Below are 27,975 nucleotides of genomic sequence, written 5' to 3' on the forward strand. Positions count from 1 at the left end.
CGACGACCTGCAAAATAGGTCAAGTACATAATGAAGCGGGATTCCTTTGAAAGTGAAACCCTACCAGAACAACAAATGCTCTAATAAAAGCGATTAACAGACGCCAGTGTTATATATTTATAATAGCATGATCAAGTATTATTATTCCGAACAACAATGATATCAAAAACGATAACTATGACAAATCATCGGTCTGTATAATATTGTTAATCGATAACATATGTTCGTTTTAAACGAAAAAAAACATTCACAAACCGAGATGATATAAAATGAAATATGTTGTAAAAATTAACATGAACTCTAAAGCATGATCTTACCTATATATAAAAATGTACATAATATAATATTATTTGAGTAAAATAACTCTATTATATAAATAACTACATTTTTTGACGTCTTTAAGGTTGATACCGAGTTGCGGTCGGGATCAAAATAGGTAATCAAATAAAAAAAAATCCACGTTACGGTTTGGAAATGCAATTATCTTGTTTTAAATAATGATACTTATTTTATACTACAGTTGCATTTAAATAAAAATTTATGGTAACATATTTAACTAGCGAAAATAATATGTTTTTTATCGTATAATTGTACGAAACCCATTTCATAAAATATATCAGCAAATCATTTTATTTTTTATAAATATTGTTTGATTTTAGTTTTAATAAATATCTGATTAATACTCTTAATGTTGTTTTTATTGGTTTCAAAAACTACTGAATTGATTTTTGAATATGTATCAATCTCAATATTTTTAACACACTTTAAAAATTAAATGATTTATAGGAATGTGGCGATCGGTTCTCAATTTTTAATTTATAATTGAACGCTTCACTTATATTATTCATTCTCCAATAATTATTTTCCAAAGCCACCCAGATGGAAAAGTAGCATTAAAGTCAATATAGTTATTGGCTAAATAGTCACTAAATTCAGTAATTCTTGAATCCATATAGGTTGTTCAGTGATTCCAAAAATAAATTTCTCATTTTTTTGTCGATTCTCTCTTCCAAGTTAATAGAATAACGTAGTGCAACCATTTTATAATTTAAAAATTCTTGTTTTTATGCTCAATACCTAGTGAGTTTTAATCCTATAATTATTTCCCACGAATTTTGACTGAGACGAAATCTATATTCTAAACAGAGCGGTGTAAGGGAATTCTTTACTTCCAACTTGAAGAATTCCTTTTTAAGACTCAAAAATTATGTATCGTGGCTTCAATATTAAATAAATTTTCAAAAATTTGTCGTGAACAAAAAAGTTCTGTTCGATAATTCATTTTATCTTTGCAACATGGAAACAACGAAATTTTAATATTTGCGAATATGTAATTATCAAAAAATATGCTTTTGTGCTGTAGTTTTAGTTTTAAGTAGGCCATTGGTGTAAAAGTTAGTCTATAAGTACAAATAAAAAATTAAAATGCAAAAGTATGTTAAGAAAGTTTTTACAACACTTCGCTTCACGTGAACATTAAAATTTTGACGATTACGAGTGTACCGGATGGAAAATATAAAATAAATTTTGTCATATTCGAAAGATAATTTTTTCTAATTCCTTTTCAAGATTATGATGTTATATAACTTAATTGGTTTTTTATTATTAATGTGTCAACATTTTATTTTTATTTTTTACATACCTACTTAATATTTTAGGTTCTAAACGGAGTGAAGAATATATTGATTTTACAATGAGGTGTATGTATGTTTTTTTGCGTATCTATGTACATCATTTGTTAAAATAATGCTACAATTTAAAGCTTTGGGGGTGATTTCTGATTGCAAATTGAATATCCTTGGTGTTTTGAAGCACTTTTCAAAAAAATTGGGAAAAACCATAAAAAGTGATGGAAAAACAGAAATATTTACTCAAAACCAGTTTTCGGAAAAAATCTATTTTTTTTTATATAATTGTAACTCAAAAACGAATCACTGTAAATATATGAAATTTTCACCAAATGTTTATATTAGTGTTATCTAAACACAGTTACATTTTTTAAAAATATTATGGCTGTTTTGAAAATTAAAAAAAAAAAAACAACTTATTTTTATAAGTATTTTATTTTGAAATATTATTTACGCCTATATTTTCAGTGAATTCTTTTAATTCATGTAATAAAGACTAATGGATCACAGGTTGAATATAGCTACTATAGCTGATATAGAGAAATGACAAGTGATTTACCCAGAAAATATGTATTTTTACCAAAGTAGCAATAATATTAAAGTAGGTATATGGTTTGAATTTAATAAAGGACATAATTATATATGTTATTAATAAATTCTTTACTTTTTGGGTAGCAACCAAACATCAGTTAACGGAACTAACCTAAATATTTATTTAGTAAAAATTTAATCTAATTTAATTTTAAAATATACTTATAGTTTAAACTAGAAATAAACATGATTTGTGGCACGCAGGAAAAGCCTTTACCAATGTTCAAAAAGAAATGGACACCAACAAAAGTATGTGATCGAACAACACTGCTAGCTATTCGTCGTCCAACATCTGTATCCAAATTCAGGGATAGTATACCACGCCCTTATTATCGGCCACTAAAAAACTATCTTCCAATATGGGAGTCTAGAAAATTGGACGAAAAAATTCCAATGTATCACGGATACACTCCATCCGGTCCAATTGTTTTCCATAGAGGACTTATGGGAAAGAATCCTTTTGTATCAGATAAAAAATTAAATTTTGAGTTAAACAATTCATATGGAATATCACTCACATATAATCCATTACACGATCCGCATCTAAAAAACTGGGTAAATTCACCAATCAATCGTGCATTTTTGCAAAGACAAGGACTAATCACTGAAGACAACGATGTGATATGCAGCTTGACTGAATACAATGAATACAGACGATTTTTATTACGCATATATAATGATACAATAACACGTACACTAGAGATTGAAAATGCAGAAAATGAGGATCGCAAAAAAATAGAAACTGCAAATTTTAACCACAAAAAAGAATTAATTAGGAAATTAAAACTTTTGAACTATGATAAGTCAAAACCAAAATCACAAAACGTAAGTTCAATCATAATATATATTAAAATTATAATAGTAAATCACCTTTGCTGAGTTTCTTAGAACATTTTTTAGTAATTTACTATTTCTATATTATTTAAATTAATAAATGTTTTTAAATAAGCGAAAGGGGTAGAAGATAAAAAAACAACGTATTAATTCATAAATTATATTTCATATTTACTGAGATATGTCTAACATATTTTTATTTTACAAATTATATTTTAACTTATAAAATATTTCGAAGTTAAATATTGTAATAATTTTTATTTAAATTTTCGATAAGGTGCATCACAATTTCTTAACAAATATTTATTGTAATTTCAACATAAATATTTTAAATATAATTATTAAAAACAGATTTCTCAATTCTTATTGCATGTAAAATTATACACAATTATTAATTAAATATCAATAATATGTATTTAAATATTATACAGGTAAAAAGTAAAAGAAACCATGCCAAGCCTATTTGTAGACCTTCAAATAAAGAAAGAAAACTACCATTCAAGAAAAAAATTGAAACGTATACTGTATTTGGATCCCGCTTGGGTGGTGTAATTGACACAAACAAATACAAACGTACCTTTATAAAAGGCAACCCAAATGATTACTTATTACTGGGATTGTTTGATGATTTTTTTGATCAACGAAAAGACGTAAAACAAAACAAAAATAGAAAATAGAAATCATTTGGGGAAATTTTTCCCTTTATAATGGAAGATAGTTTTTTAGAGGCCGTTAATAAGGGCGTGGTATATTATCCTTGAATTTGGATACCGATATTGAACGACGAACAGCTAGTAATGTTGTTTGATCACATAGTTTTGCTGCTGTCCATTTGTTTTTGAACATTGGTAAAGGATTTTCCTGAGTGCCGAAAATCATGTTTATTCATTTCTAGTCAAAATGTTTTTGAACATTGATAAGGTAACTCAAAATATAATTTTCTATCTGAGTACCTGCAATCAGCGATCTTTGCTCTGCTACATACACAACACGGAACGACACAACACAGGTGCTAGAATCGCCCGTAATATATCGACATGAACGAATGACAACGGCCATATCACGTGAATACTTCAGACCTCGTCCGATCACGAAGATAAACTAATTACCATTATTGGTAACGTCTGCAGCATAACTAACTCCGGCCACTCACATGTTTGTTTTATTTAACAAAAGGATTTCAAAATTAAGATGTATTAATTTTATTAATAAATAAAAAATCTTGAATTATATTTTATATTTCTCATAAAAAAACTTGTAAGTATAATAATAGCGACTATTTCTTATGACCTTAAATTGAAAAAAAAAAGTTAATAATCAAAATTAAAGAGAGGGCTGGGTAGAGAGCCTGTGTATACGAAAGAGTGTTGTAAACGCGTGTCCTGCGACACGTTCACTTTTTTCTATATCACGTTTTCTGCGGTCGTGTTTTGCAAGTGTACGTGTTGTGGCGACGGAAATCGGTTGCGGTGTAGCAAGGTTAATAATCTATAAACCTTGGCGGTTCAGGGCATTTAATATCGAGAACTTTCGACCGATCGGTCGGCTTCGGTCGTCGGCACGGCAGCCGCGAGGACAGAGCCTCGGGTATGCCGGATGTTGGGAATCGACGCGACTCACCGGCACCCGTGGACAGCAGTGTTGGCGGCAGTAGCAGTGGCGTAGATTCGGGTAAGTGGCGGCGGAAGAACGGACGTCCGCGACATCGTGCTGCGGTGTGTTTTGGTCGTGCTGTATCGGCAGCCGGCAGTTAGAACTCGACTGGCGAGGCACCGGGAGCGAAAATGACACATCGAACACGAACCACTGGATTTGTTCACCGAGTTTTCGGCCGCTATCCGTCCCGGCCGTTGCACTCTATTGCAAGTGCACTTTCACTCGCCCGAGCATTTCCGCTATTGCCCACCACAGACAAAGTGCACAAAGTCGTTTTAGGGTCGTTATAGTAGTCCGCCGTCATCACCAGCCGGTCGACCGTCGTCGCTCGCGCTTCAGCAAATCACATGTCCAACACTTCACTCATTTGAATATAATATAGATGACCAGCTGTTGCCATATAATAATTCAGTTATCATGAATGCCGTCGGTTTTATTCCTCTTTTTCTTATACATCTATCATGTATTCCTGTCACGGTAGTTTTTAAGCGTTTTGGGTTAATTTATAGCTATTTGTTTTGTTATATTATATTATAATATAAATAACAATTTTTGTGTACACAAAAAAAACTCGTGTAAAAGGGATCTCCGTGTATGAATACATTGATTTCATCAAGGTGTGTATTTATATGGATGGTCGATTACCGCTGGCTTATCAAAATGTTTCGATATTCTATAAACAAGACTCAATATTGAGCACACAAACATTTCTCACAACTACCTCATGAATAAAAATATCTCTCTTCTAATATACTCATCCTTTAATGCTCTTCTTACAATCAAACATTTAATAACTGAATATCGTATGCACATGCAGGTTAAGTTAAAATTAAGATTTCAGAATTATTGCAAAACTTCAGGAATATTTATCGAAATCCATCCCTTGTTAACAAACAAGCGAAACTTCAAAATTAATTGTAATATAATGACACACTCATTGTGTCTTAAATGATCGTAGAATATAATTTAATAATTTAAATATCATCTATAGGTATATGCAATATACGTTTTAGAATTTAGTTAATTTTTATATGAATCGTAATGGATATTTCTGCTACAGGTTTTTATTTAATAATATACGTACGTATGTCATATATTCGTTTATATATCCGTAAAATATTATTTTAATTAATTTTTTTTATTTAGATGCTCTTTTGTGGAATATTGTATAATGCACGAACCTAAATTATGGTATATTATATACTTACATAAATCATTATGATGGGATTTTAATGTTGGTCGTGCATCTCGTTTATTCATTATTCAATTCATAATCATTAGTCATCAGTAATGACTAGCTGGTTATGACTCAATTTCTAATTAATAATCTAATTAATTTTTTTACTTATTCTTTCAACTAAACTATGCAATCAATCTTCATATTATCTACAAATTATAATTTTTGGAAGATTCTAGTGCTTCACACTTATTTTGTTGTAGTAATAATAACAATTATGATTAATGCATCGATTAATGCAGTTGAGAAATTAATGCATGATAATTTTTATTTTTAATAGTGAGCTCGAAATTATTAATTAAAAACTAATAAATGAAAAAATTCAAAAGTGTTTTTATTTTGTTTTCGTATTTAAATTTTATATTACTAATAACATAATTCTATAATTAAATGTTTATACAAACCTTAATGTTTGTTAAAATTTATCAACGTCAAAGTTGATGTTTCTGCCTTGATTTTTGGTATTTATATTCTGTAATACTTTTTTGTTGGGTGAATATACCTCGTATGTACTTGTTTATTCGCCCAGACTTTTATTTAAATTATGTAATTAGCCAATGAGAACCCATTAGTTCTAAGTAGTTTATACCTACGTATGCTCTGAAATTAACTAATTTTAAAATATAGATAATTAATATGTTATTATATAATGTATTCGGTCATTGTAAATATTATGACATTCAAATGTAACTAAAAAATTTATTGTGAAAACGTAAAATTAATATGGAAATCAAGTAGTGATAAATACATAGTCATAGATTTGAGAAAATATAAGTTTAGTCTAGAATAATAGGAATATATCTATCATATAATATTAAACTTCACAGTTAATGTTTTTATCACTAATTGCATTGAAAAAACAAAATTTTTGATGCAAATTAAACGAATAAACAACTCTCTATAAATCAAATATGTCTCGAGACTGTATCATTTATAAGAACCATACTTGATGTAGTAATTATGCAGATCTTAACAATGAAGTGTATACACAATTTGGTGAATTTAAAACAACATTTTATTTTGTTTATATAAAAAAAAACATGGTTACATTGCCGTGCTTGAAAAAAAAAAGGCGGAGGATAAATATAAATTATACTAATCAACAATAGTTTGTACGACACAAAACATGTGGGCTCAATACATGAATTGCATGGCACAAACATATTAGGTAACAAAAATTATTAAATATAAAACAAAAGTTCAATCACATTATACTACAACAATTAATTTTTTACTTATAATTATTCTTAAGTTTAAACATATTATAGTTACAATTTAATTTTTTTTTATCTTATTACACTATAGGAATATAATATTATTGTAATATTATACATTATATTTTTACAAATACATTTGAACAATGTTAGATCTTAATTCTAAAACTATGAATATTTTAAAAGCACATAACTATAGTAAAGTTATTAACATTTTAATTTACCAAACACATTATTAGGTATGAAGAATAATAGTAATATATATATATATGTATACACAACAGTATTATAAATTGGCAGAAATAGGTTTTATTAGAAATATATTTCCATTTATACATAACACACGAACAGTTAATAGTTTCAAACGCTATACTTATTACAATAATTAATAAGAATAATGAATAATAAATTTAGTATTAACATTTTAATTACATCTATATAATGTTTCTTAGGCAACTATTAGTCTTATATTTTTGGGCTAGGCGTAAAGTAGTTTGTGGCGGAAATTGCAATCGTATTGAACCTTCATTAGAGTCTTGATATATGTTCTGAAAAAAAAAACAACACAATCAACTTGAAAATAACTGTAGTGAGTACTAAAACTTTTTATAACCTGGTTATAATCTTGTATTACGCTTATATTTTAAAAGTTGTAAGTTTTCATCTAAAAGACATATTGATTGAGATAATGAGATACTTTGAACTTTATTATTATGTATGTTTCAATAAAATAATATTTTAATAGATTTTCTATAAATGATATCAAATCATTTTAATTATAAATTGTGGAGTTTTAATAGATGTTTTTATTTTATTATACTTGTGGCATTAGGTGTACAGCGTTAGATTTTATTAGCGAGTCAATAAATTAATGAATCTATAAATTGATTTATCAACTAAGAGAAAATATAATAATTTATTTATTTAAAAAAAAAAACCATTTAAATTATCATTGCAAACTATTTTCTACCAATAACCATTAAAACACATTTAAACTGATAACTTATTAAATTTATGTATTACCTATAACTTAAATATTACCAAACGTGCAGGTTTGGCCATAGGTGTTTCACCGCCTTAGGTAATTTTAACGTTTCGCTATAATATAGATAATATAATAATTAAATCAATAATTTTGTTCATTCGAAATTTGTCGCCCCTAAACTAGTGTCGTGCTAGGTGGTTGCTTATTTTTCTATCGCATTGGGTCAGCCTTGAAAACGTAAAGCAGGTTATAAACTTATTTTTTTTTTTAAAATGAAATGTCCATTAATCGAGTTAATTTTTCGTCCATTCTATTGTACACTTTATTAATTGTAAAGCTGTAAATTTTGCCGTTTGAAATAAAAATTAGAGATGATTTTTTTGGATTCAAAATAAGTTGGACGTTTTTCGAATCAATTAATCCATTCTTTACTGCAATAAAAACCGAATAATCGCTGGAATGAATGTACTTAAGACGCTCGGATAAGTATAATTTGACATTATTTATTAATTTTTTTTTTTTAATGCGTTTCCATTGTTTGTTCGGAAATCTTTCTAATTTTTATTTTATTTATAGGGTTGGCCTGGAATGGATTTTCTTTGAATAATAGCCACTGTTGGAGTAGTTGGGCACTATTTCAGCGGCGAGAAGGGTGGTGAAGTAAGCGTTGTTCGTGGTTGGTCCCATTGCTCGCAGCTAATAGCAACGAGAACGTAATTTGTTACAACATTTGTGTTTATATTTTATTATCATTGTGGTGCGGTCCTTTTGTTTGGATAGCGAGCCTAAGCACCCACGAATAATACACACCGGATAATATTTTTTACTCGACACAGGCCGAAGGTCTGAATGTACGTTTCCACGCGAGAACAAACGAATTTTATTTGAAATAAAACATCACGTATACATAATTCTACACTATTAACATTACGATATTAGATGTTACTAATTTCTATTATCGTCCCCGGTACGATTATGTATCATTATGCAAATAAAAAATCGTCCGTACGTATAATGATAATAAACAACTATCACGGATAAATATAAATAAGTGTTTACCATTTATATAATTTAAAATTTAACACACACAAATACGCTTTAATTTGTATTTGATTGAATTGTGCTGGGAATTTATTGTTTTCACATTTTGTAATTTATTATCTACAATACATCAACCTACACGTGTACTACCAGATGCTGTGTAGTTAATATGTTATAATTTTTTTATTTTTATTATTGATGTGACATTAAACAAATTTCAGTAATCAGTAATTAAAAATAAACTATTAATTTTATTTAATAACACAGATAATGTTGGCATTAAAACAAAAGATATTTTCTCTGCTACGGTGAAAAACATTTAATCATTATTAGAGGTTGATTATACTGTTTGAAAAAATCAAACTCAATTTAATGTGTCAAACATTGCAAACAAATTACATTTTTGATGTTTGTTTTTAAATTTTCATTTTGCCTATTACCTATTTTATCGACGAAAATACATCTGTATTTTATGCACTTTAACACGCTGGAGACTGGCTATGAGATTCTTTTCTAACACAGTAAAACAACGAGCACCTTGTCTAAAATGTTGCACCGGAATTATAGTTTATCGATATTTAATTAAAATGTAAATTGTATTTAAAATATCGCAACACCAAAAAATGTACAAAATATGTTCCTCGATTTTTCCTATTTTTCCGATTATTTTTTTTTTTTTTGTCTTGTAATGAACATGATGTTTTTTTATTTATCCATCTACGTGTATTTATAACAAATACGACGATACAACATCTCAGGCAATGTTTTTTGTGTCTATTGTAATTATTGTCGAAAATAGTCGTATATTACTATTATTGAGTTTTGGACCATAATATTTATTTTTAGACTTAATTTTAGATCTACACTCGGAAAATCGACGAAAAAATAAATAAATAAGAAATTTAGCTATTCAATATCCTTAACTAGGAGAAATTCGAGGAAATAGCCGGTACATAAAATTATTTTGGTTTTGTATTATTTACAAAATCGACGTTCATTAATTGCTGGAAAATATTACAATGATAATCGATATTAATTATTAATTATTGTTCTTAGTGAATTATTTATACCGTTGGTTTGGTTGGTCATTAGTCTTAACTATAAGACTATATGGTACTCATTACTTGTTGAATGATGTAAACATGTATACAAGTAAGTTGTCAAAAATAAACATTTAATATTAATATTATATTATTTATTTTAAATAAAAAAAGTGATTTTAGAAAAATATTTTGCTAACAAATTTTTGAACGAAAATCTATATTTTAATGTCTAAGATATTAACATTTATAAACAACTCGTTATAATATTAAATAATATGTTTTTGGTGCTCGCCATCATTGTGATAATAGATTTCGTTTGTTATTGTTTGGTTACCACGGCAACCGTAACGGTCAGAAAAAGATATGTATCGACTGAAAAAGATAAATTTAAAAAAAAAAAAAAACCACCGATAGAAAATATCACAAACCAAAGAAAAAAAAGTGAACGACGTTAAAAGAACTCGACGGGTGAATGAAATTGAGTGAAATGTACGGGACTTGCATTTCTATTACAAAACGATCGGACGATCGTTGAAAACGTGGCCATACAATGTATATATATATATATATATTCTATTGTTATTATTATGTTCCGTGATCGTCCGAATCGTACAGATACCTACTCAGATTTCACGACAATCGATATTATGCAAAATAGATGGCCGCACTGCGAACACAACAACAGAATAATATACGTAAACATAAAGTATTCGGGTTACCGTAATCCTGTAGATTTTGTTATAACTGAACGATATCGGTCACTTTTGGACCCCTGGGCTTTGTTTGTTATAACCACAGGTCTTGTAGGCGACGATACCATTTCGACACGCTATATGACGACGACCACGGCGCGATAGCAAAGTTTGCTTCCCCGCCGGGTTTTTCGGTTAAATCGATTTCAAAACTCGCAATTATATCATAATAATACATGACATTATATTATATTATATTTCTGAATACACTGCAAACATAGTCGAACTACACCGGTACGACAATAAGTTGTAGTACCTAATAATAATGCGTTTCGTTCGTAGCTAGTGGGACTGTGGGTGACATTTATGACGTGTACCAAACGCAATATCTAATAATATATTATATTTTATATTTGTATTATAATATACATAATAGTATGAACAGACGCGACAAACAAATATCAATTTTTGACCTGTGCGGGGGTGGTGTAACGACGCGGTGTAGAGTGATTTTATTAAGACGTGTGCGATTCGAGAATCGCGTTTTATTGTCGAAAAAAAAATATGCGTATGTATATATTATGTACATACGAATATATAGTGACGCCGTCGTCGTCGCCAACGCCCCGAAATTCAGCATCCGGTACACTGCTGTCTGTGTGTTTTCTCTTATTTTGTAATGCGTGTCGCGTTTCCTTTTTAGTTTATCAAATACGATTTTTGTTTGTCTTGTTTTTTTTTTATTATACCATGGGAATTCAGTACAGTTATTAGAATAAAGTAAAAAGCATTTACGCGTATAAGTACGTATATTATACGAATATGAATTTTGAAATAAGAACAAGCATTCAAAACCGTATTATTGCAAGTTTGACTGTGATATAGATACACGAGAAAACAAATACAATAATAAAAATATTGCGCTTCACGGCTATTAAATTTTACTACAATCTACAAATTATTACAATATACGAGTATAGTCTGATTTAAAAATAAAATCCATTCATCACTCACTCCGTTCAGAAGCTAAAAGTAGTTTCAGTATTTTTTTTTTTTTTTTTTGGTTTCAATACTTATTTATTATTTGCTTAATCAAAAACTTTACTTAAAATAATTATTAAAATACTTAATGAATATTTCAAGTAATTATATAACAGTTTTAATAGAAACTATTAACGCTATTGTATATTTTTATATACTTTTTTACTTTTAATTATGTTTCAAATTTAACTGATAGATTGTTTATTAAACTATAAACATCAGAATATACGCAATAGCTTTATAGTCGAGAAAATGATTATTATGAAAGTAATAAAATAAAAATAAATATTCATTATCTAATAACTTACTAATTTAATGTTTGATGGAGGTGAATTAATCATATCTAAAAAAATTTATTTTTGAAACAATAACATAAAATATGTGATACAATGAAAAATATCTAAATATTAAAAAATAACATCACCAAAAATAATAATGTAAAAACAATTGTGTTATAATATGCAAGTATATTATATGGTAAATAATTTTATTTAATTATAATGATTATTTAAGATTTAATATCAATGTACATTATTTATAACACTATAATATTAGAACAATCGTATTGTAAAGAATTTACTGTTATTAAAAATTTAGATTATTAATAGGTAATTTGTATAATATTTCATAATCGTAATTAAATTATCGTACAGGCGTATTGTACTTAAAAATATTGAGTTGAAGAGTAATTACATAATTAAAAAAAAAAAACATGAAAATCTACTATACATTTATACATTTCTCAGTCATAAATTTAGTTTTGAAGCATATTTAACAGTAATATTTGAACTTTTTTATATCATTTGTCCTATAGAGAACTTTCATCTACAGCTGCGTCATGTTCGTCATATGAAGTTTATTACTTTGAAATAATTAAAATACTTAATATTATACTTCAATATTAAACTCGAGAATTTTTACAGGGATAAAATAATAACCTCTTACAGGATATGTGTCAGTATATTTTTAAAATTTAATATAAATTAAAATTTATTATGATCATCCTTAATTTTTGAGTTTTTCATGGAGTTTTTAATTTTTTACAGTTACTATAGAAATAGTTTTCTAAAATGTACAAAATACATAAATCAAAACAATATACATTGTTAAAAGTAACAATTTCATTTCATTATAACTTAACAGAATATTTATACACAATTTAAGAAACAATTTACATTTAAACTACATTAATTATTATTTGTTAGTATAATACATGTATAATATTTTCCTGACCAGATATAATTGAATTAATCTTTTCGTAAATATTCTTTTGTTATTTCAAAACAATTATGTAGAGCCTATTTAAGTTTTTTTTAATAATTTAAAAACTACGAGTAGTGAAGTCTATAAATTATTTTGTTTATCTACTGTGTGACATGCTATGACAATTATTATAATTTAATATATTTCTTCATGTTACATTTTAGTCTAATTAAAAAGAATTAAATATAATTTTTTTATTTTCAATGTAATTTAAATTGTAGTCATAAAATACTGATTTAAATATAGCTTGATATATTGTAAATACTGTTTATAGATTTTATTAAGTTTACACACGTATTTTCTATTGTATCTGTATCTGCAATTAAAAATCATGAATTATTGTTATACGCTGTATACTTTATTTTTTTCTTTTATACAATATATTTACTTCTTTGTTTCGTTAAAAATATATTCAATTAGGTTGTTGGGGTAAAGTATTGTAATTAAGAAAAATGCTTATAGGCATTTTTTTTGTTTCAAAATTATCTCTATAGTGTGACTAGTGATATCGTAGTACCAATATGGTATGCGTACTACTTTGATAGAATTGATATGATGATATTATTAAAAAATACCTATTCACATATGCTATTAAATTGCCTATACAAGACGCCGTTTTATAAAATCAACAAAACCGTTACGGTTTTTCTTTTTTTAAATAATTTGAAAATCGAGTACTTTTTGAAAATAATAGTGTAATACTTTTGTGATATGAGATAAAGTATAAGAGTATATCGTTTGATATTTAATTTAGTGTAATTTATAGGGTATTATAATAATTAGTCAGTCTGTCTTTGAAGTGTTTTAGCAAGGTAAAAGCAAACGACAAGAATTTTTATTTACACCTACCATTGTTTACTATAGCAGTACTGTTTTTTCCTTTCTCAAACAAATGTGTCTTTCATGTTTTGGATGTACTTTAGAGCATACGTATATATTATGTAGCCGTTGTTAATGGGGAAAATTGTGTTTCGGAAGGTTTGCGTGTCGGGTCGAAAAATCGATATAAGTATACATGCATTAAATTCCCGTGGAGAGTGAGCTTTTTCGTGTTTCTCCAATATTTTTTTTTCTTTTCGAAGAACACGGGGAATCAAACGAGGTTAACTCACATCCTCCCTAGATCCTCTGTAGTAACTGTCAAAATAAACACGGACTTCAATGTAAAATTAATTAATAAGTCTTCAAGTGCGACTTGTATGTGAATCCTAGTACCTATACAGGAGTTTCAATAGCCTGTAGTTTATTTCAAATAAAAACAGAGGCCAGAAAGTCTTGACCATAAAACAATGTCTGACGTATGTATTTTCGAGTGAAAGCGTACGTGCAACCGAGCAAGTATGCACGCGTTGTTCCAGTAATTTTTGTTCAATCGTGACTTGTGTTTAAATTATTGAAAAATCTTTACCGATTCAACTTTGAATTCACGCAACCCGTTGAGGACGAAATATTGTGTAACATAAATATTGGCTATTTCTGACAATATAGTAAAATATTGTATTTGTCAAGCGAAATTTTAAAAAATGGATGTTACGTATACACGTTGTGTTTGAGTTAAAAAATAATAATAACAATACATTTTGATTATCAAATAAAAATATAATATAATATAGAATTGAAGATGCTTATTCCTATTGTTAGTATAGTGTATATATTTTTAAGAAAAAAAAATAATATGGAGTTGTATTCATATCCAAATATTATGAAATCATTATTTACGGCTTTCATCTATTTTAGTATTTTTAAAAGTAAACATACAAAAAATATTTTTTATGCATATTTTTTTACCCTATTACAATAAATTTAATTTAATATATTTAAATTGGTTTATTTGTACTTAATAATCATATATTATTTTGTTTGTAGACACGCAATCATAATTATCTATTAAAATGTTTTGATTGAATATGAAATAAATATATTGTAGTAGACAAGTATATAGCTATTAAAAAGGGTTCCATGCAAATTACATATGTTGAAATCTATACATAAGCGCTTTTGTTTGTGGATTTTTTGTATCAAAAGAAAATGCACGTGATTTACCACGCTACGAGAGTTATTCTATTTTTGTTTATTCCACTAACACTTTTGTAAATATATTTTATCTAATTACTCAATTAATTCATTTATGTATTTTATTTAGTTTTCTATATAATATTGAATTGTATATAATACTGATACTATATTGGATATAATATACACGCATCAATAAATAGCAGTCAGCAGTCCCTTGCAGCGTTCACTTAAAACATTAATCATATATATTTATTCAAAAAAAAAAAAAAAAATGAGATTTCACAAGTCAGTTTTATTTATTGGTGAGTCTCAAACGGTTTAAATGTATTGTCGTTTAGTTTAAAAGTATATCATAATAAATATTACAAAAAATGATGAACTTTTACAAAGTTGTAGGTTCTCAGAAAGTGGAATGAAAATAGTTATTTTTCATTTTCATAGAACTTTTGGATTTATAAATCACACCTTCAGACATTTGGAAAGAAAAATGATAACACCCTTAATGAAATTCTTAATGATGTATGATATTTATTTGTTTTTATTATTTATTTGCTACATATAAATTGTTCTAACTATATTTTGTTAACAAACAAATAGTAAAGTATGAGTAAGAAAGTAAGGTTAGGTTAAGCTAAGGTAGTGGTATTAGATAACATTATGAAAATTTTAGTATATTTTATATTTGAATACAGTGGGAAATGAATCACTAGTGGAAATAGTATAGATACGTATTTCCAATTAAATTATGTATTATGACAAGTAGTCATAGAAATCCATTAATTAAATTAAATTAAATATCAGCTATATCAAGCGTTTGTTTAGTGGGTTATGTTGCAGTGTGATATTTTAATGCAAACTTATGTTTTTGAATGCACACATGCATCAACGTTTTGGGATATTGTGTAAGAGATAGTTGATTGTAATAATACTGTTTGTCTAATACATAATAGATAATATTGATAAATGTATACGTAAATCAATTAATTTTGTTCACAATTTACGAAAATGTATGTTTCTTTGTGTAACTAATGAAAATAGACTGTCTACCGGTAGGTAAATTACTCGAGAAAAATAATCGATATTGCATTAGTTATTAAATTATGTTTTAAATGTTTAAAAGTATGGTTTGTATATCGTTTATTTAAATACAATTTTATAAAATTATAAAACTATATTGCATCGAAAACACAATACTGCAATGTAATTGGATTTGGAAACAAGACATCGTATTAATCGCTATAAAATGGAAGACACAAAAAAATTAAACAATAACGATCGATAATTATTGATGTATTTAAGAGTTTATTTTTATGTGATTTATATAAATTACTGTCAAATATGGGTGTTAACTATTTTTTAAATACAATTTTCATATATTTTATATATTTAAGAATACGTGTCATGCAAAAAACAAATTATATATTACTAAACCATAAGTTATTAGAATTGTTTTATAGACGGTGATCTATAAATTATAATAATTCGGCATAATATAGGTATAAGAATATACTAAAACATATATAAAACATCAATTTAGCTTTATATAATGTGTAATTATTATAAGTATACAGCGATAAAAGTATTCCAATTTTATATTAATCTAACTAGGTAGGATACATAAATACTCTTTTTGTTCATTGATTAGTTCAGTTAGAAAGTTTGACTCTGTTTGATGAAACTATGCAGTTTGGACAAGTCAATAAACAAGAAAGAGTTCTAATTTACTTTATGACTTTATGAGTAGTTTATCCTTTTGTTAACCTTTAGTTGACCTTTTTTAGTTCAAACACACAAATTAATTGCAAAATGAATTCTTTGAAAGTAATTTATTTAGATAATCGACTAAAGTGCAATGACGTAAATACCTAATTTTATTATCAAATTATAAAATTATAATATAAAAAATATATAATATACCTAATGTAATATTTTTAATTATTTATTTGTATTTATGTATGCGTTTTAGAGTTCTATAACTCAGTATCAGAAACAGCTATGCTAATTATATATCCTATATATGTATTATTAATTATTATAATATAATGTTTTTTAAGTATTTTAATGTTTCACTAATAAATAAATATTATCATTACTCTGATGAAAAGAATAAATTCAATCAGTAAAGTAGGAGTTGTTTTTTTTTTTTTTTTTTTTACAAATAAATACAATTCGCTACAAAAACATTTCGAATAGCTTATAAAGTTATAATAATAACAAATATTTTCATGAGTAATATAATATATGGACGCGTTGTGCGTGTGTTAGTTTTTTTCGTCTAAACATATTTGTGGGATATTTCAGGGGTCATCGATGTGACCGCAAAAATATTGAAACATTGTAAATTTGTTTTACAGTTGGCTTACCAAATCAAACCCTACTATATAATAACATAGTTCACTGAACCAGAAACCATAAATATAGTTCAAAGATATCTATAGTTAACTTACTTTACCATTGATCACGGATAGCACAATAGGTAAAATGAATTAACGCGCAATTAAATATTATACAAATTATTAATATGAATAATAATATTTTTTTATTTTTTATTTTATCATATAGATACTAGCTGTCACCCGAGTGGTTCATCCCCGTGGATAGTTGTATGTAAATTTTGGGACTGTTTCTTTGTATTATAGTTATTTCGATCATACAATTCTATAAAATGTACTTATCTTATAACTACGCAAATTAACGATTTAAGGTGTTTATAAATTCTCATAAATTTATTTATTAATAATAAAAACATTTTTTTTCTCATATTAATATCATTATTCTTACATCAGGAAAATATATATATACCTAATGTAATATTTTTAATTATTTATTTGTATTTATGTATGCGTTTTAGAGTTCTATAACTCAGTATCAGAAACAGCTATGCTAATTATATATCCTATATATGTATTATTTATTATAATATAATGTTTTTTAAGTATTTTATGTTTCACTAATAAATAAATATTATCATTACTCTGATGAAAAGAATAAATTCAATCAGTAAAGTAGGAGTTGTTTTTTTTTTTTTTTTTTACAAATAAATACAATTCGCTACAAAAACATTTCGAATAGCTTATAAAGTTATAATAATAACAAATATTTTCATGAGTAATATAATATATGGACGCGTTGTGCGTGTGTTAGTTTTTTTCGTCTAAACATATTTGTGGGATATTTCAGGGGTCATCGACGTGACCGCAAAAATATTGAAACATTGTAAATTTGTTTTACAGTTGGCTTACCAAATCAAACCCTACTATATAATAACATAGTTCACTGAACCAGAAACCATAAATATAGTTCAAAGATATCTATAGTTAACTTACTTTACCATTGATCACGGATAGCACAATAGGTAAAATGAATTAACGCGCAATTAAATATTATACAAATTATTAATATGTATAATAATATTTTTTTATTTTTTATTTTATCATATAGGTACTAGCTGTCACCCGCGTGGTTCATCCCCGTGGATAGTTGTATGTAAATTTTTGGACTGTTTCTTTGTATTATAGTTATTTCGATCATACAATTCTATAAAATGTACATATCTTATAACTAAGCAAATTAATGATTTAAGGTGTTTATAAATTCTCATAAATTTATTTATAAATAATAAAAACATTTTTTTTCTCATATTAATATCATTATTCTTACATCAGGAAAATATATTATATACTAATATTATAACGTCGTAAAATGAACAACAATAATAATGATTATTAAACAACAACATTGGGCATGCTATTTTGTGGGTTTTCGCACATACAGCCAATTAGTGCGCCACTGGCTTAATATACTACTTTTCTATTGGTTGTAACCTATCTTAACTACTCGAGTCTTAAAATTAAGTACATCAGTCGTACACAGAACGCAGTGATCTATACTTCAAACCCCGCAGGACCGTTCAAAGCACCGAACCGTTTTCACCATCTCGTGTACGCCGACATTAATAATTGATTCATCGTCGATTCTATATACACATTCTATAGGTCACACCCAATAGGTTTATATATTAAAAAATGTTGATTTTATCCTACTATTTAATAGAGTTATGTTAAAAAACCTTACAATATGTTGTTGTTGTTTTAAAATGCATTCCGTGAAGATAAATTTGATTTATTGCATGGTTAGCTCAACAGGAATTGTATTTTATATATTGATATTTATATGTAAACAGTAACCATTTAAAAAACTCAAAAAACTATAAATGTAATTATGGAATTTTTTCATTAATTTTAAAATACTTATTACTTAGTACCACTTGCAATTAAATTCATCAGTTAATTAAGTTAAATAAATTAAGTACGTTTTCTAATATAAATATTTATTTACCGTTTGTAAGGTATTGTTTCGTTTTTATTAAAAGATCGCTTTTGTTTAAATTAATTATTTAAAACGGAGAAAAATGAATACCACTTTCTGATTAATTCTTTTTTTTTAGTTCTTTGCTGTGTCTCGTTTGATGTTTCTCTTTATTTAAATTTAGTCTTTAACAACTCTTTTTTTTTAAATATTAAGATTTATTATAAAATTTCTTTATTATTATTATTATTATTATTAGTTCTATCTGTAGTTATTAATATTTTAATTAACATGTAAAATTTATATTTTATGGTATACTACATTAATGTTGAATAGGCTTTTCAAAACTTTATAGCTCATAGGTTTTTGAATAATTTTATAAAAATTGTATTTTTTTTTAGTAGTACAAGCTATGAAATAGTATATTAGTTTGAGATGAAATGTAATGCGTTTGAGTGTTAACATTTGTGTACATCTCTAATTAGATTATTTTAAATTAGTTAATGCGTAGTAAAACAACTTAATTATCATAAGGTCATTGAGCAGAACTTTGATATTATTTATTCATATTTTATTCATTTGAACTGATAATAAATTATATTATTCCTACATTATTTATTTTTATTAATTAAGAACTATTACAAGGACTGAGGCCTAACGATACAAGAGCACATTTGGTTGATATCTAAAATTAATTGCTAATTTCCTCCACGTTATACATTTTTTCCATTTTTTAGTTCTATTTTCTTTATCTATACAACTTTTTCAAGCTCCTTTATCCTGTCTTATTCGTTTGGCCAATAAGGATACTAATTTTGAGTTTTAATTACAGTTTTTTTTACTCTATCTCTAATAAAATGCTAATTGGCAATTATTTAATCATATTTTATTTTTTATCTTTTTTATAATTGACTAAGAATATTTGTTATCATTTTAAATCTTTTGAAAAAATTATTTATATAATAATTATAAATTATAACTATAATAAATATCAATTTTTTCGTTATTTTGTTCTTTTTTTTTAAACCTTGGCCTGTTTTATAAAATATATAAAAAATAAATAAATAAATAATAACAAATAATACTATTATTTATCAAAAAAGTAAACGAACAAAGCATTTTTTCTCCCTGACAGATTTAAAATAATACATTTTTACTCAACAGAACCGTTTTTGAATATTTTGGCTTTATATTAGAATTATTGATTAACTATTTAACTTATAGTTAACAGCATTATTTGCATTTGAGTTTTTTTTACGTTATTTAAATTTTAAATTTAGGAATATTTAAAATGTTTTATTTTAAAAATGTTTAAAAACATTATTGTACAAACACACAGATTATGTCCTCAACGTTGAGTTACATTATTTATCAATCCACTCTATCATTAAACGTAATATAATAAGATTGGGTCTACTAAACGAAACTTTTCTATGTTGGGCGTTGGTCAGAGAGAGAAGACTAGTAGATTCGAAATCCTTTTAAGATAATTAATTAAATCTAAAAATCAATACTGCAGACGTACAAGGTATTTAATAGAAAAGTTTGATGAATAGTTGATAAGAAGAAGAAGTAAATAATAGAAAATAGGTTTTGTCTGATGATGGGGGAAATTAATTTGAAAAAATATTTTGAGGAATCATCATTTTTGGAAATAAGTTTTGTGTTGTAATATAAGGGTACAGTTGTTGTAATGTATTAGCGATACATTATTTACATATTTTAAAGACTTTAAAGTAATAAAATCATTCATTTAAGGATTAACCTACGTCCCCCTCTTAGTTTAGAGTAATGTTTAACGATATATTTAGATATGTTGACGTTAAAAGACTATGGAAAAGAATAGATGGATGAAGAAATTATTTTGAACATTGTACAATATTTAGAAAAATCTTATTAATTGTATTACTTTACCGTAACTGTATTATATTAAATAATATGTTGCAGCTTAGTTTACTCTTTGTAAGTACTCTAGTAACTAATCAAACTAAACATAATAAGTTATATAGTTATAGATGTTTACTTTTCAATGAAATTATTAATGATAAATTGTATAGACGTTTCGCTTTAATCTATGTGTGTTTAGCTTTTAAATAACAGCAGTAAATCAGATTTTTATATTTGTTATCTAAATGTATATGAATAATATGAAAATACCTGTATGATAATAATGTATACTTGAACAATGTTTGAAAGTAGTACCTAGATGGAAGATTATAATAATATTAATAAACTTTTTAGCTTTTGAGTGAGTTTTGTAATAAGTCGATTAATCTTGAAATATATACTGACTAAAACCAACAATCATCGAAAATATTATAACTAATCGTAACAATCAATTTACAGACAAAATATAAAATGTATAATAATATTTTAACTGTATAATAGAATACAAATTGGTTAATTATATCAATAATAATATATTTATTATAATTATGTATCTTAGTAGGTATCCATAGGTTAGGTTAGGTTTAGTTAATGTTTCTGGAGTAATTGAGTACCTACTTTTTTTAATTGAACATTTGTATAAAAAATTTAATTATTTTTTTTTACCGATTTAATTTTTGGTACTTATTTAGGTCTAATTGTGTCGATGTTTAAAGAACACACATTTATTTGTATAAAACAATGTATTGTGTGTTAGACGACGATGCTTTTTTTATATACAGTTAATAGCAGTTATAAATTATTTGCATTTTATAATTTTAAATTAGTACACAAAATAAAAATAGTTGAGTATGTGATAACCATTGTGAAATGAATAAATAACTACAACAGTTGGTATTGCATTATTATAATTTTTTTTTTATTTTTATTCAACAAATTGTATTATATATTTTTGTTCTCTTATAACAATACTAATTCATACAACACTGGTCTGTATAATAAAATGAATACTGAATGAGTTTTCTTAAAATAATTTATGTGATTTTTTTTTTTTTTTTAATTTGGTTTTTATTGAGCGTTAGCTAGTACGAGAGCTTAGATGTTTTGAATTATTTTGAAAACAAAAAATGTAGCGCCAATTAATGTCAAACGCGAAAAACAAATGTTAGATATACAATATTCAATACGATTCTTTATATTATATGTTAATAAAATTACATTTGAACAATGTTTTCGAAAATTTTGCTAGACGAATAAAATATTATACAGACGTGTGAACTCTTTCGCACGCCGTGCATGATAATCATATATAAACGCGAGGAATATCTAAACTGAGTCATATATGTATGCACTATATACAGTTTAAACGAAGTACTAAAACGTTTTTTTTTATTAGGTACATCAATGCGAAGAATACATTTATGAGCACAGTTGTATGGAAGGGGCAATATTAAGACAGTCACTTATTACTAAATGTTCTGCACGAGACGTACATTTTTATATCGACAGATTTCAAATCACATAACAATATAACAATAAAGGCACGTAATATTATATTCGTCCGTACTCCGTTGTAAATAAATGCTAGCGACTACAACGACATGCACTTAATTATTATAATATTGTTATCCGATTATTTCGACTAATATTCGATAAAAGAGACGATGCTGTTTGAACCGTTTGTTAAAATTTTGAACCGATAACGTACCGCAGTGCAGTCCCAAATTTATCGATAATGATGAATTTCGATTTTTTTTTTTCAAGTAATTAAATCAGTCGGCGATTAACTAATACACGTTAGGTTAGTACACGACAATGAGCGTATTGTGAAATAGGTAAACGAAATAATCAGCCGTATATAACCCAGTTATTTATAACGTCGGTCGTTTTTTTTTTTTTTAAACTGAATGAAAGTATGTCTGTTAACTCGAATGCATACTCGTATTTTTACGTCTACCTCGGGTATCGACCTTTGCGGAAAGAATACGGCTGTTGCTCACCGCTAAGATAGCGGATAGCCTAATTAAGTGGTAAAGCTAACCACCGAGTCATTTGTTTCTCGTTTGAACGTGGGGTTGCTTACGTCGGCGGAGACAGGTAGCAGGTATTTGGTACACCGCGATTGCCGAGCTGAGTGTTACGCGTTTTAACGCTGTAGTCGTCTAATGGTGTTGGCAGTAGCGGTTACTCATCGCACCACACAGCTATTATAATATTATAATTACACACACACAACACACACACACAAAATATATACATACATAATACGTATACAGGGCGATTGTTTTATTGTGAGTCATGCAAAAATTCAGAATAAACAATAGTGTTTTCGATTATTTTCGTCTTATTATTATTAATTTTAAGATCAAATGTCGACAATCATAGACATATATGATAGAGTATGCGTGTTATTAATAAACATCGAAAAACAATATAGTTTAAAAGTTGCTCGTGTTTTCCAATGTGTTAGCCGGTTTACGGCGATAACATTGAATCTCACTGTATACGCAAACACCGTTATAAATACATTGGTGAGGAACTGTTTTGTTTTAACGCGATATTATAATTGCTTGAATTATACATTAAAGTATTAGGATATACATGTACACACACTTCAGAGCATTGCTAAAACCTACGACCTTGCAAATTGATCGTTACAAGATAATAACATGTGAATTCAATTAGCTGTAATATTATTTTGTTTGTGCTATGTACGTCAGAAATTGATTGATCGAATCAGATCATGTTTTATGAAGTTAGTATAATGTATGTTAACTTAACCGACCGACCTAAATGCACTCTTGATTGTGTGATTTTCAATCGCTGTTCATGCCACGTGAGTTTTACTGATCATGCGCATATTGTAATATTTCATTATATGAAAATGCTATTATAATACTGTTTTCATCACATTGCGTCTATTGTCATAATTATCTATACACAATAAATTAACTAGTAACCGTCAAAATGCAATTTGTTCGCCCACATTGAATGCGTCTAATCAACAATTATAGTTATTGATTTTATTTTTTACATATATTTTTTTTAGATACATTTTTTGTTTAATAATTTAATACGATTTAATCACAACGGTTCTATCGTTAAATATTAATCAAACTAAAATTGATATTTCATGATATATTATAGTTTGTTGTGTGATGTTTAAAATTAATTTCCTGTCTTCGATGTTGTTAAAAATATTATTATAAATTATAATGTAATAAAAATATTTTGTATAACTTATGATTCGCTATTCACGTAAGTATGCAAGCGTGTTATAATTTTATTAAAAGGGGTATTTTTAGGTTAATAATTGTCATTTTGTAAATAATTAAATAACCTTAGTCTTTTATACTTTTTTGTGACAAAGAAATTTTATTTTGTATATGAAAGATTTGGAATGATATTCATCATTGATGTTTTTTACAAGGAAAAAAACAAAAGGTAAAAATGTTCGTATACTAATATTACGTGTAATTTAAATTCTCCTTTTCGAAGAGACAGCACAGTAAAATGCAAAATGAATAGTACGACGTGTCAGACACCGAGGTTCCGACTAAAATAAATTATATTTTAATTTTAAATTAAAATAATTTTATAATTTTCTAGGTGTCTGCGTTATTGTTTTATTTTATGAAATAGGGATCCGTTTAATTATGTAAATAAATAAGAAAAGAATTATATCAGTTTAATTTTATGCATTAATGCATAGTTTGAATATAATTAAATATTTACCAAATATTGTAACTGTCAATATGTGTATTGTATTCTGAAATTCATAAATTAAATAAATATGTCGTATGACCCAATAAAAAAAGATTCGATTGAAACAACCATAAATTTATAACTATCAGATAGTACTATGTAACGTTAATATCTCAGTCAATAATAAAATAATGATTTTACATATCAAATCATGGTTTATTTACTCATAGTCGATTTCAAATAATATATAATATTAACAACATAATATATTATCTATAAGCCGTAAATAATAAAATAAATGACTACGATAAGTCATAGAAATGTATGTACACAATTATTATATTATTTATCCCGATCATATATATTGTTATCATATACATTAAGTGACATCTCAACCAAAATATTCGATCGCTATAAAATTACGATGTTATATTAAGTTATTGCGATTTGAAATGTCGGAATGGCTTACGGAATACGATTCGATCACACTAATTGATTTACTAATGCAGTCAATAAGAATGCATATAGTAGCACCTTCCTTTAATGCACATACCGTGTACGATTCATTTTACATCAAAATAATTTCCGAAGGTACATTTATTATTTATCTGTTCTCTCATTCAATCGAGTATAAAAGTAGTCCCCATGGTCGTCTTTTGTGCCAAAAGCTCGCGTGATACCATAATAGTATGATAGTATGTAAAATATCGTTTGAGATTTATGTATAATGTATATATCTTCGTGCGTTGATCGTGCACAGATTTTTTTATTACAACGACGGGTAATAGCCCGAAGGAACAATGTGTGGCGAATTTGTAAGTAATAACGGTTATATTATGACGATAATAGTAACAGTATGGTAGTGATTTTTTTTTTTTTTTTAGTTTGAATATTATCCTGGATTTTCCATCGTACCTGCCAACAACGGATATTAAAATATCCATGCATAATATATGTACAATGTACATGTTATCCAACTCGTGATTACAGGAGATTTGATTTTTGATTGTTTCGTTTGATAAGCTCCAAGTATATTAGAAAATACAGGGTTACGTCTTCTCATCGTCTTATTTTCTACGATAATATTTAACTATCGGAAAATCAAATATTTGCATTTGAAACGAAATTAATTTGCGCATCACGAATCTTAAATATTATTACAGTCGATTAATATTACGTTTAAGCATAATAATATGATATTACTTTGAAAACGTTATTAGCATCGAGGTATACCGTTCGAGGTCCACCTACACGCTGCTGTAGTGAAATTGCCTATACGCCACGCCGCCGGCTATCGGATAAAATATAATAACAAGAAAAAAACAACTATATTGTTTCCTGAACTTAAAAACTTACTTTATGGTTTAATTGCATATACGCTTGGGTTAACTCAAAAAAAAAAAAAAAAAAATGTGCATTATATTATAAAAAAGTATGTGTGTTTAAATATATAAATGTGAAAAATAATCATGAATACAAATAAAAAAAAAATGTGAAGTGCTAAACGTAGTTTATATTTCGACCTTATCAAATAAATGTTGTACTTGAGTCATAAATCGAATGATTTTACATGTATTATTAAAGCGCATTTTTTTTTTTTTTTAGAAAACGCATAGTTCAAGTGTATGTGTTAACAACGTACGTATTTACAAGCCAGGTTAAAGAGAAGTTAGATCCGGCTGGCGATGCGTGGCCAACACGAATGACTGTGTTGAGTTCGTCCGAAAATACTTTGCGTGATACTATTCGTTTACGACGAAAACGTGTTATTATTATTTGAATTGTGTGCATAAGTGTCTGCTGAAGCGAGTGACTTCGTACACTCCAGTGGTTTGAACTATACACTGGAATAGAGTGAATAGACGTATCGGGGTGATTGTTGTAGTAGTCCCGAGAAGGATTATTTTTTTTTATGGCCAGTATTTCAGTTATTTGGTCTTTAAAATATCGTTTTTTCTCCTTTTGGAGATTGATCGATGCGGTGGAAACGTTAGGGTTATCTTAACAGTATCTATTATAACCGTTAGTGTTGATGACAACTGATGACGTTATTTTCTCGGTGAAGTAATACAAGAGCGGTCGTCGGTCAACAAGGAGTTTCCACAGTTATGAAAGGGAAGAACACTAATTGGTTTACCATGTAACAGTCAATTCGTGTTAAACTGCCATAGTTTCAGGTAAGACTTACTAGTTATCAGAGAGTTTAGTAATGCAAGTCTACTTGGTCATTATAATAGTTCCCCGATATTCGATGGTTCCTGAACTTTTTTGATTTAATTTATAATGTTTTTAAAGTGTTCAAATCAACGGTAGTTGTAAAAATGAAGTATTTGTCAAAACACATAAAACATATAATATTATATTATATAAAAAATAAATTATGTGCATAAGCGATAACCCCGTGTCTGTCGGTCTAACGAGTCACGGATTTTTGTTTGTACACAATTTCATCGTTTCCTGGAAAATGTAATACATACACTTTAGACTATTTTCGGACTGCTGGTTTCCTTTACCATAAATACGGTTCCTTCGAAATACGATAGAATTCGTGGGGTTTTCCCCAGGTATGGTTAATTATCCGTAATACGCAGTATTGTTTGTTGACTATTGCGATGTGGTCTGGTCGGGAATGGATTTAGTATTAGTATTGGGGCTGTTCCGTTACATATAATATAGAAATTTGTCCACGAATGGATTATTATAATAAGCAATTTTGTTCGAAAGCTGAATCAAGCATCTAATATGTACTACTGTATTCAATTCATAATGATTTTCCCTGACTTCTAATTTAATGACGTATTTGATATACTATAATATTATACGAGAAAAATACC

General features: G+C 27.0%; 2 protein-coding genes across 5 annotated transcripts in view; one reads left to right on the forward strand and one right to left on the reverse strand.

Moving 5' to 3' along the window:
• The first annotated feature begins 2,297 nt into the window (after window positions 1-2,297).
• LOC114118916 (uncharacterized) lies at window positions 2,298-3,968 on the forward strand. Its single transcript, XM_027980349.2, has 2 exons — window positions 2,298-3,044; window positions 3,485-3,968. Exons 1-2 carry the CDS (start codon window positions 2,406-2,408, stop codon window positions 3,728-3,730), a joined length of 885 nt encoding a protein of 294 aa, XP_027836150.1. The 5' UTR covers window positions 2,298-2,405; the 3' UTR covers window positions 3,731-3,968.
• A 2,970-nt stretch (window positions 3,969-6,938) lies between these two features.
• Window positions 6,939-27,975, reverse strand: part of LOC114133119 (neuropeptide Y receptor type 2-like) — a 172,989-nt gene continuing 151,952 nt past the window's right edge. For all 4 annotated transcript variants that reach the window (XM_027998745.2, XM_027998743.2, XM_027998746.2 and 1 more), the window contains one exon: window positions 6,939-7,708. The gene's annotated coding sequence lies outside the window, so the exon portion shown is untranslated. The remainder of the gene's footprint in view (window positions 7,709-27,975) is intronic.

This window comes from Aphis gossypii, chromosome 3, assembly GCF_020184175.1.
Source record: "Aphis gossypii isolate Hap1 chromosome 3, ASM2018417v2, whole genome shotgun sequence".
Taxonomy (NCBI): Eukaryota; Metazoa; Arthropoda; class Insecta; order Hemiptera; family Aphididae; genus Aphis; species Aphis gossypii.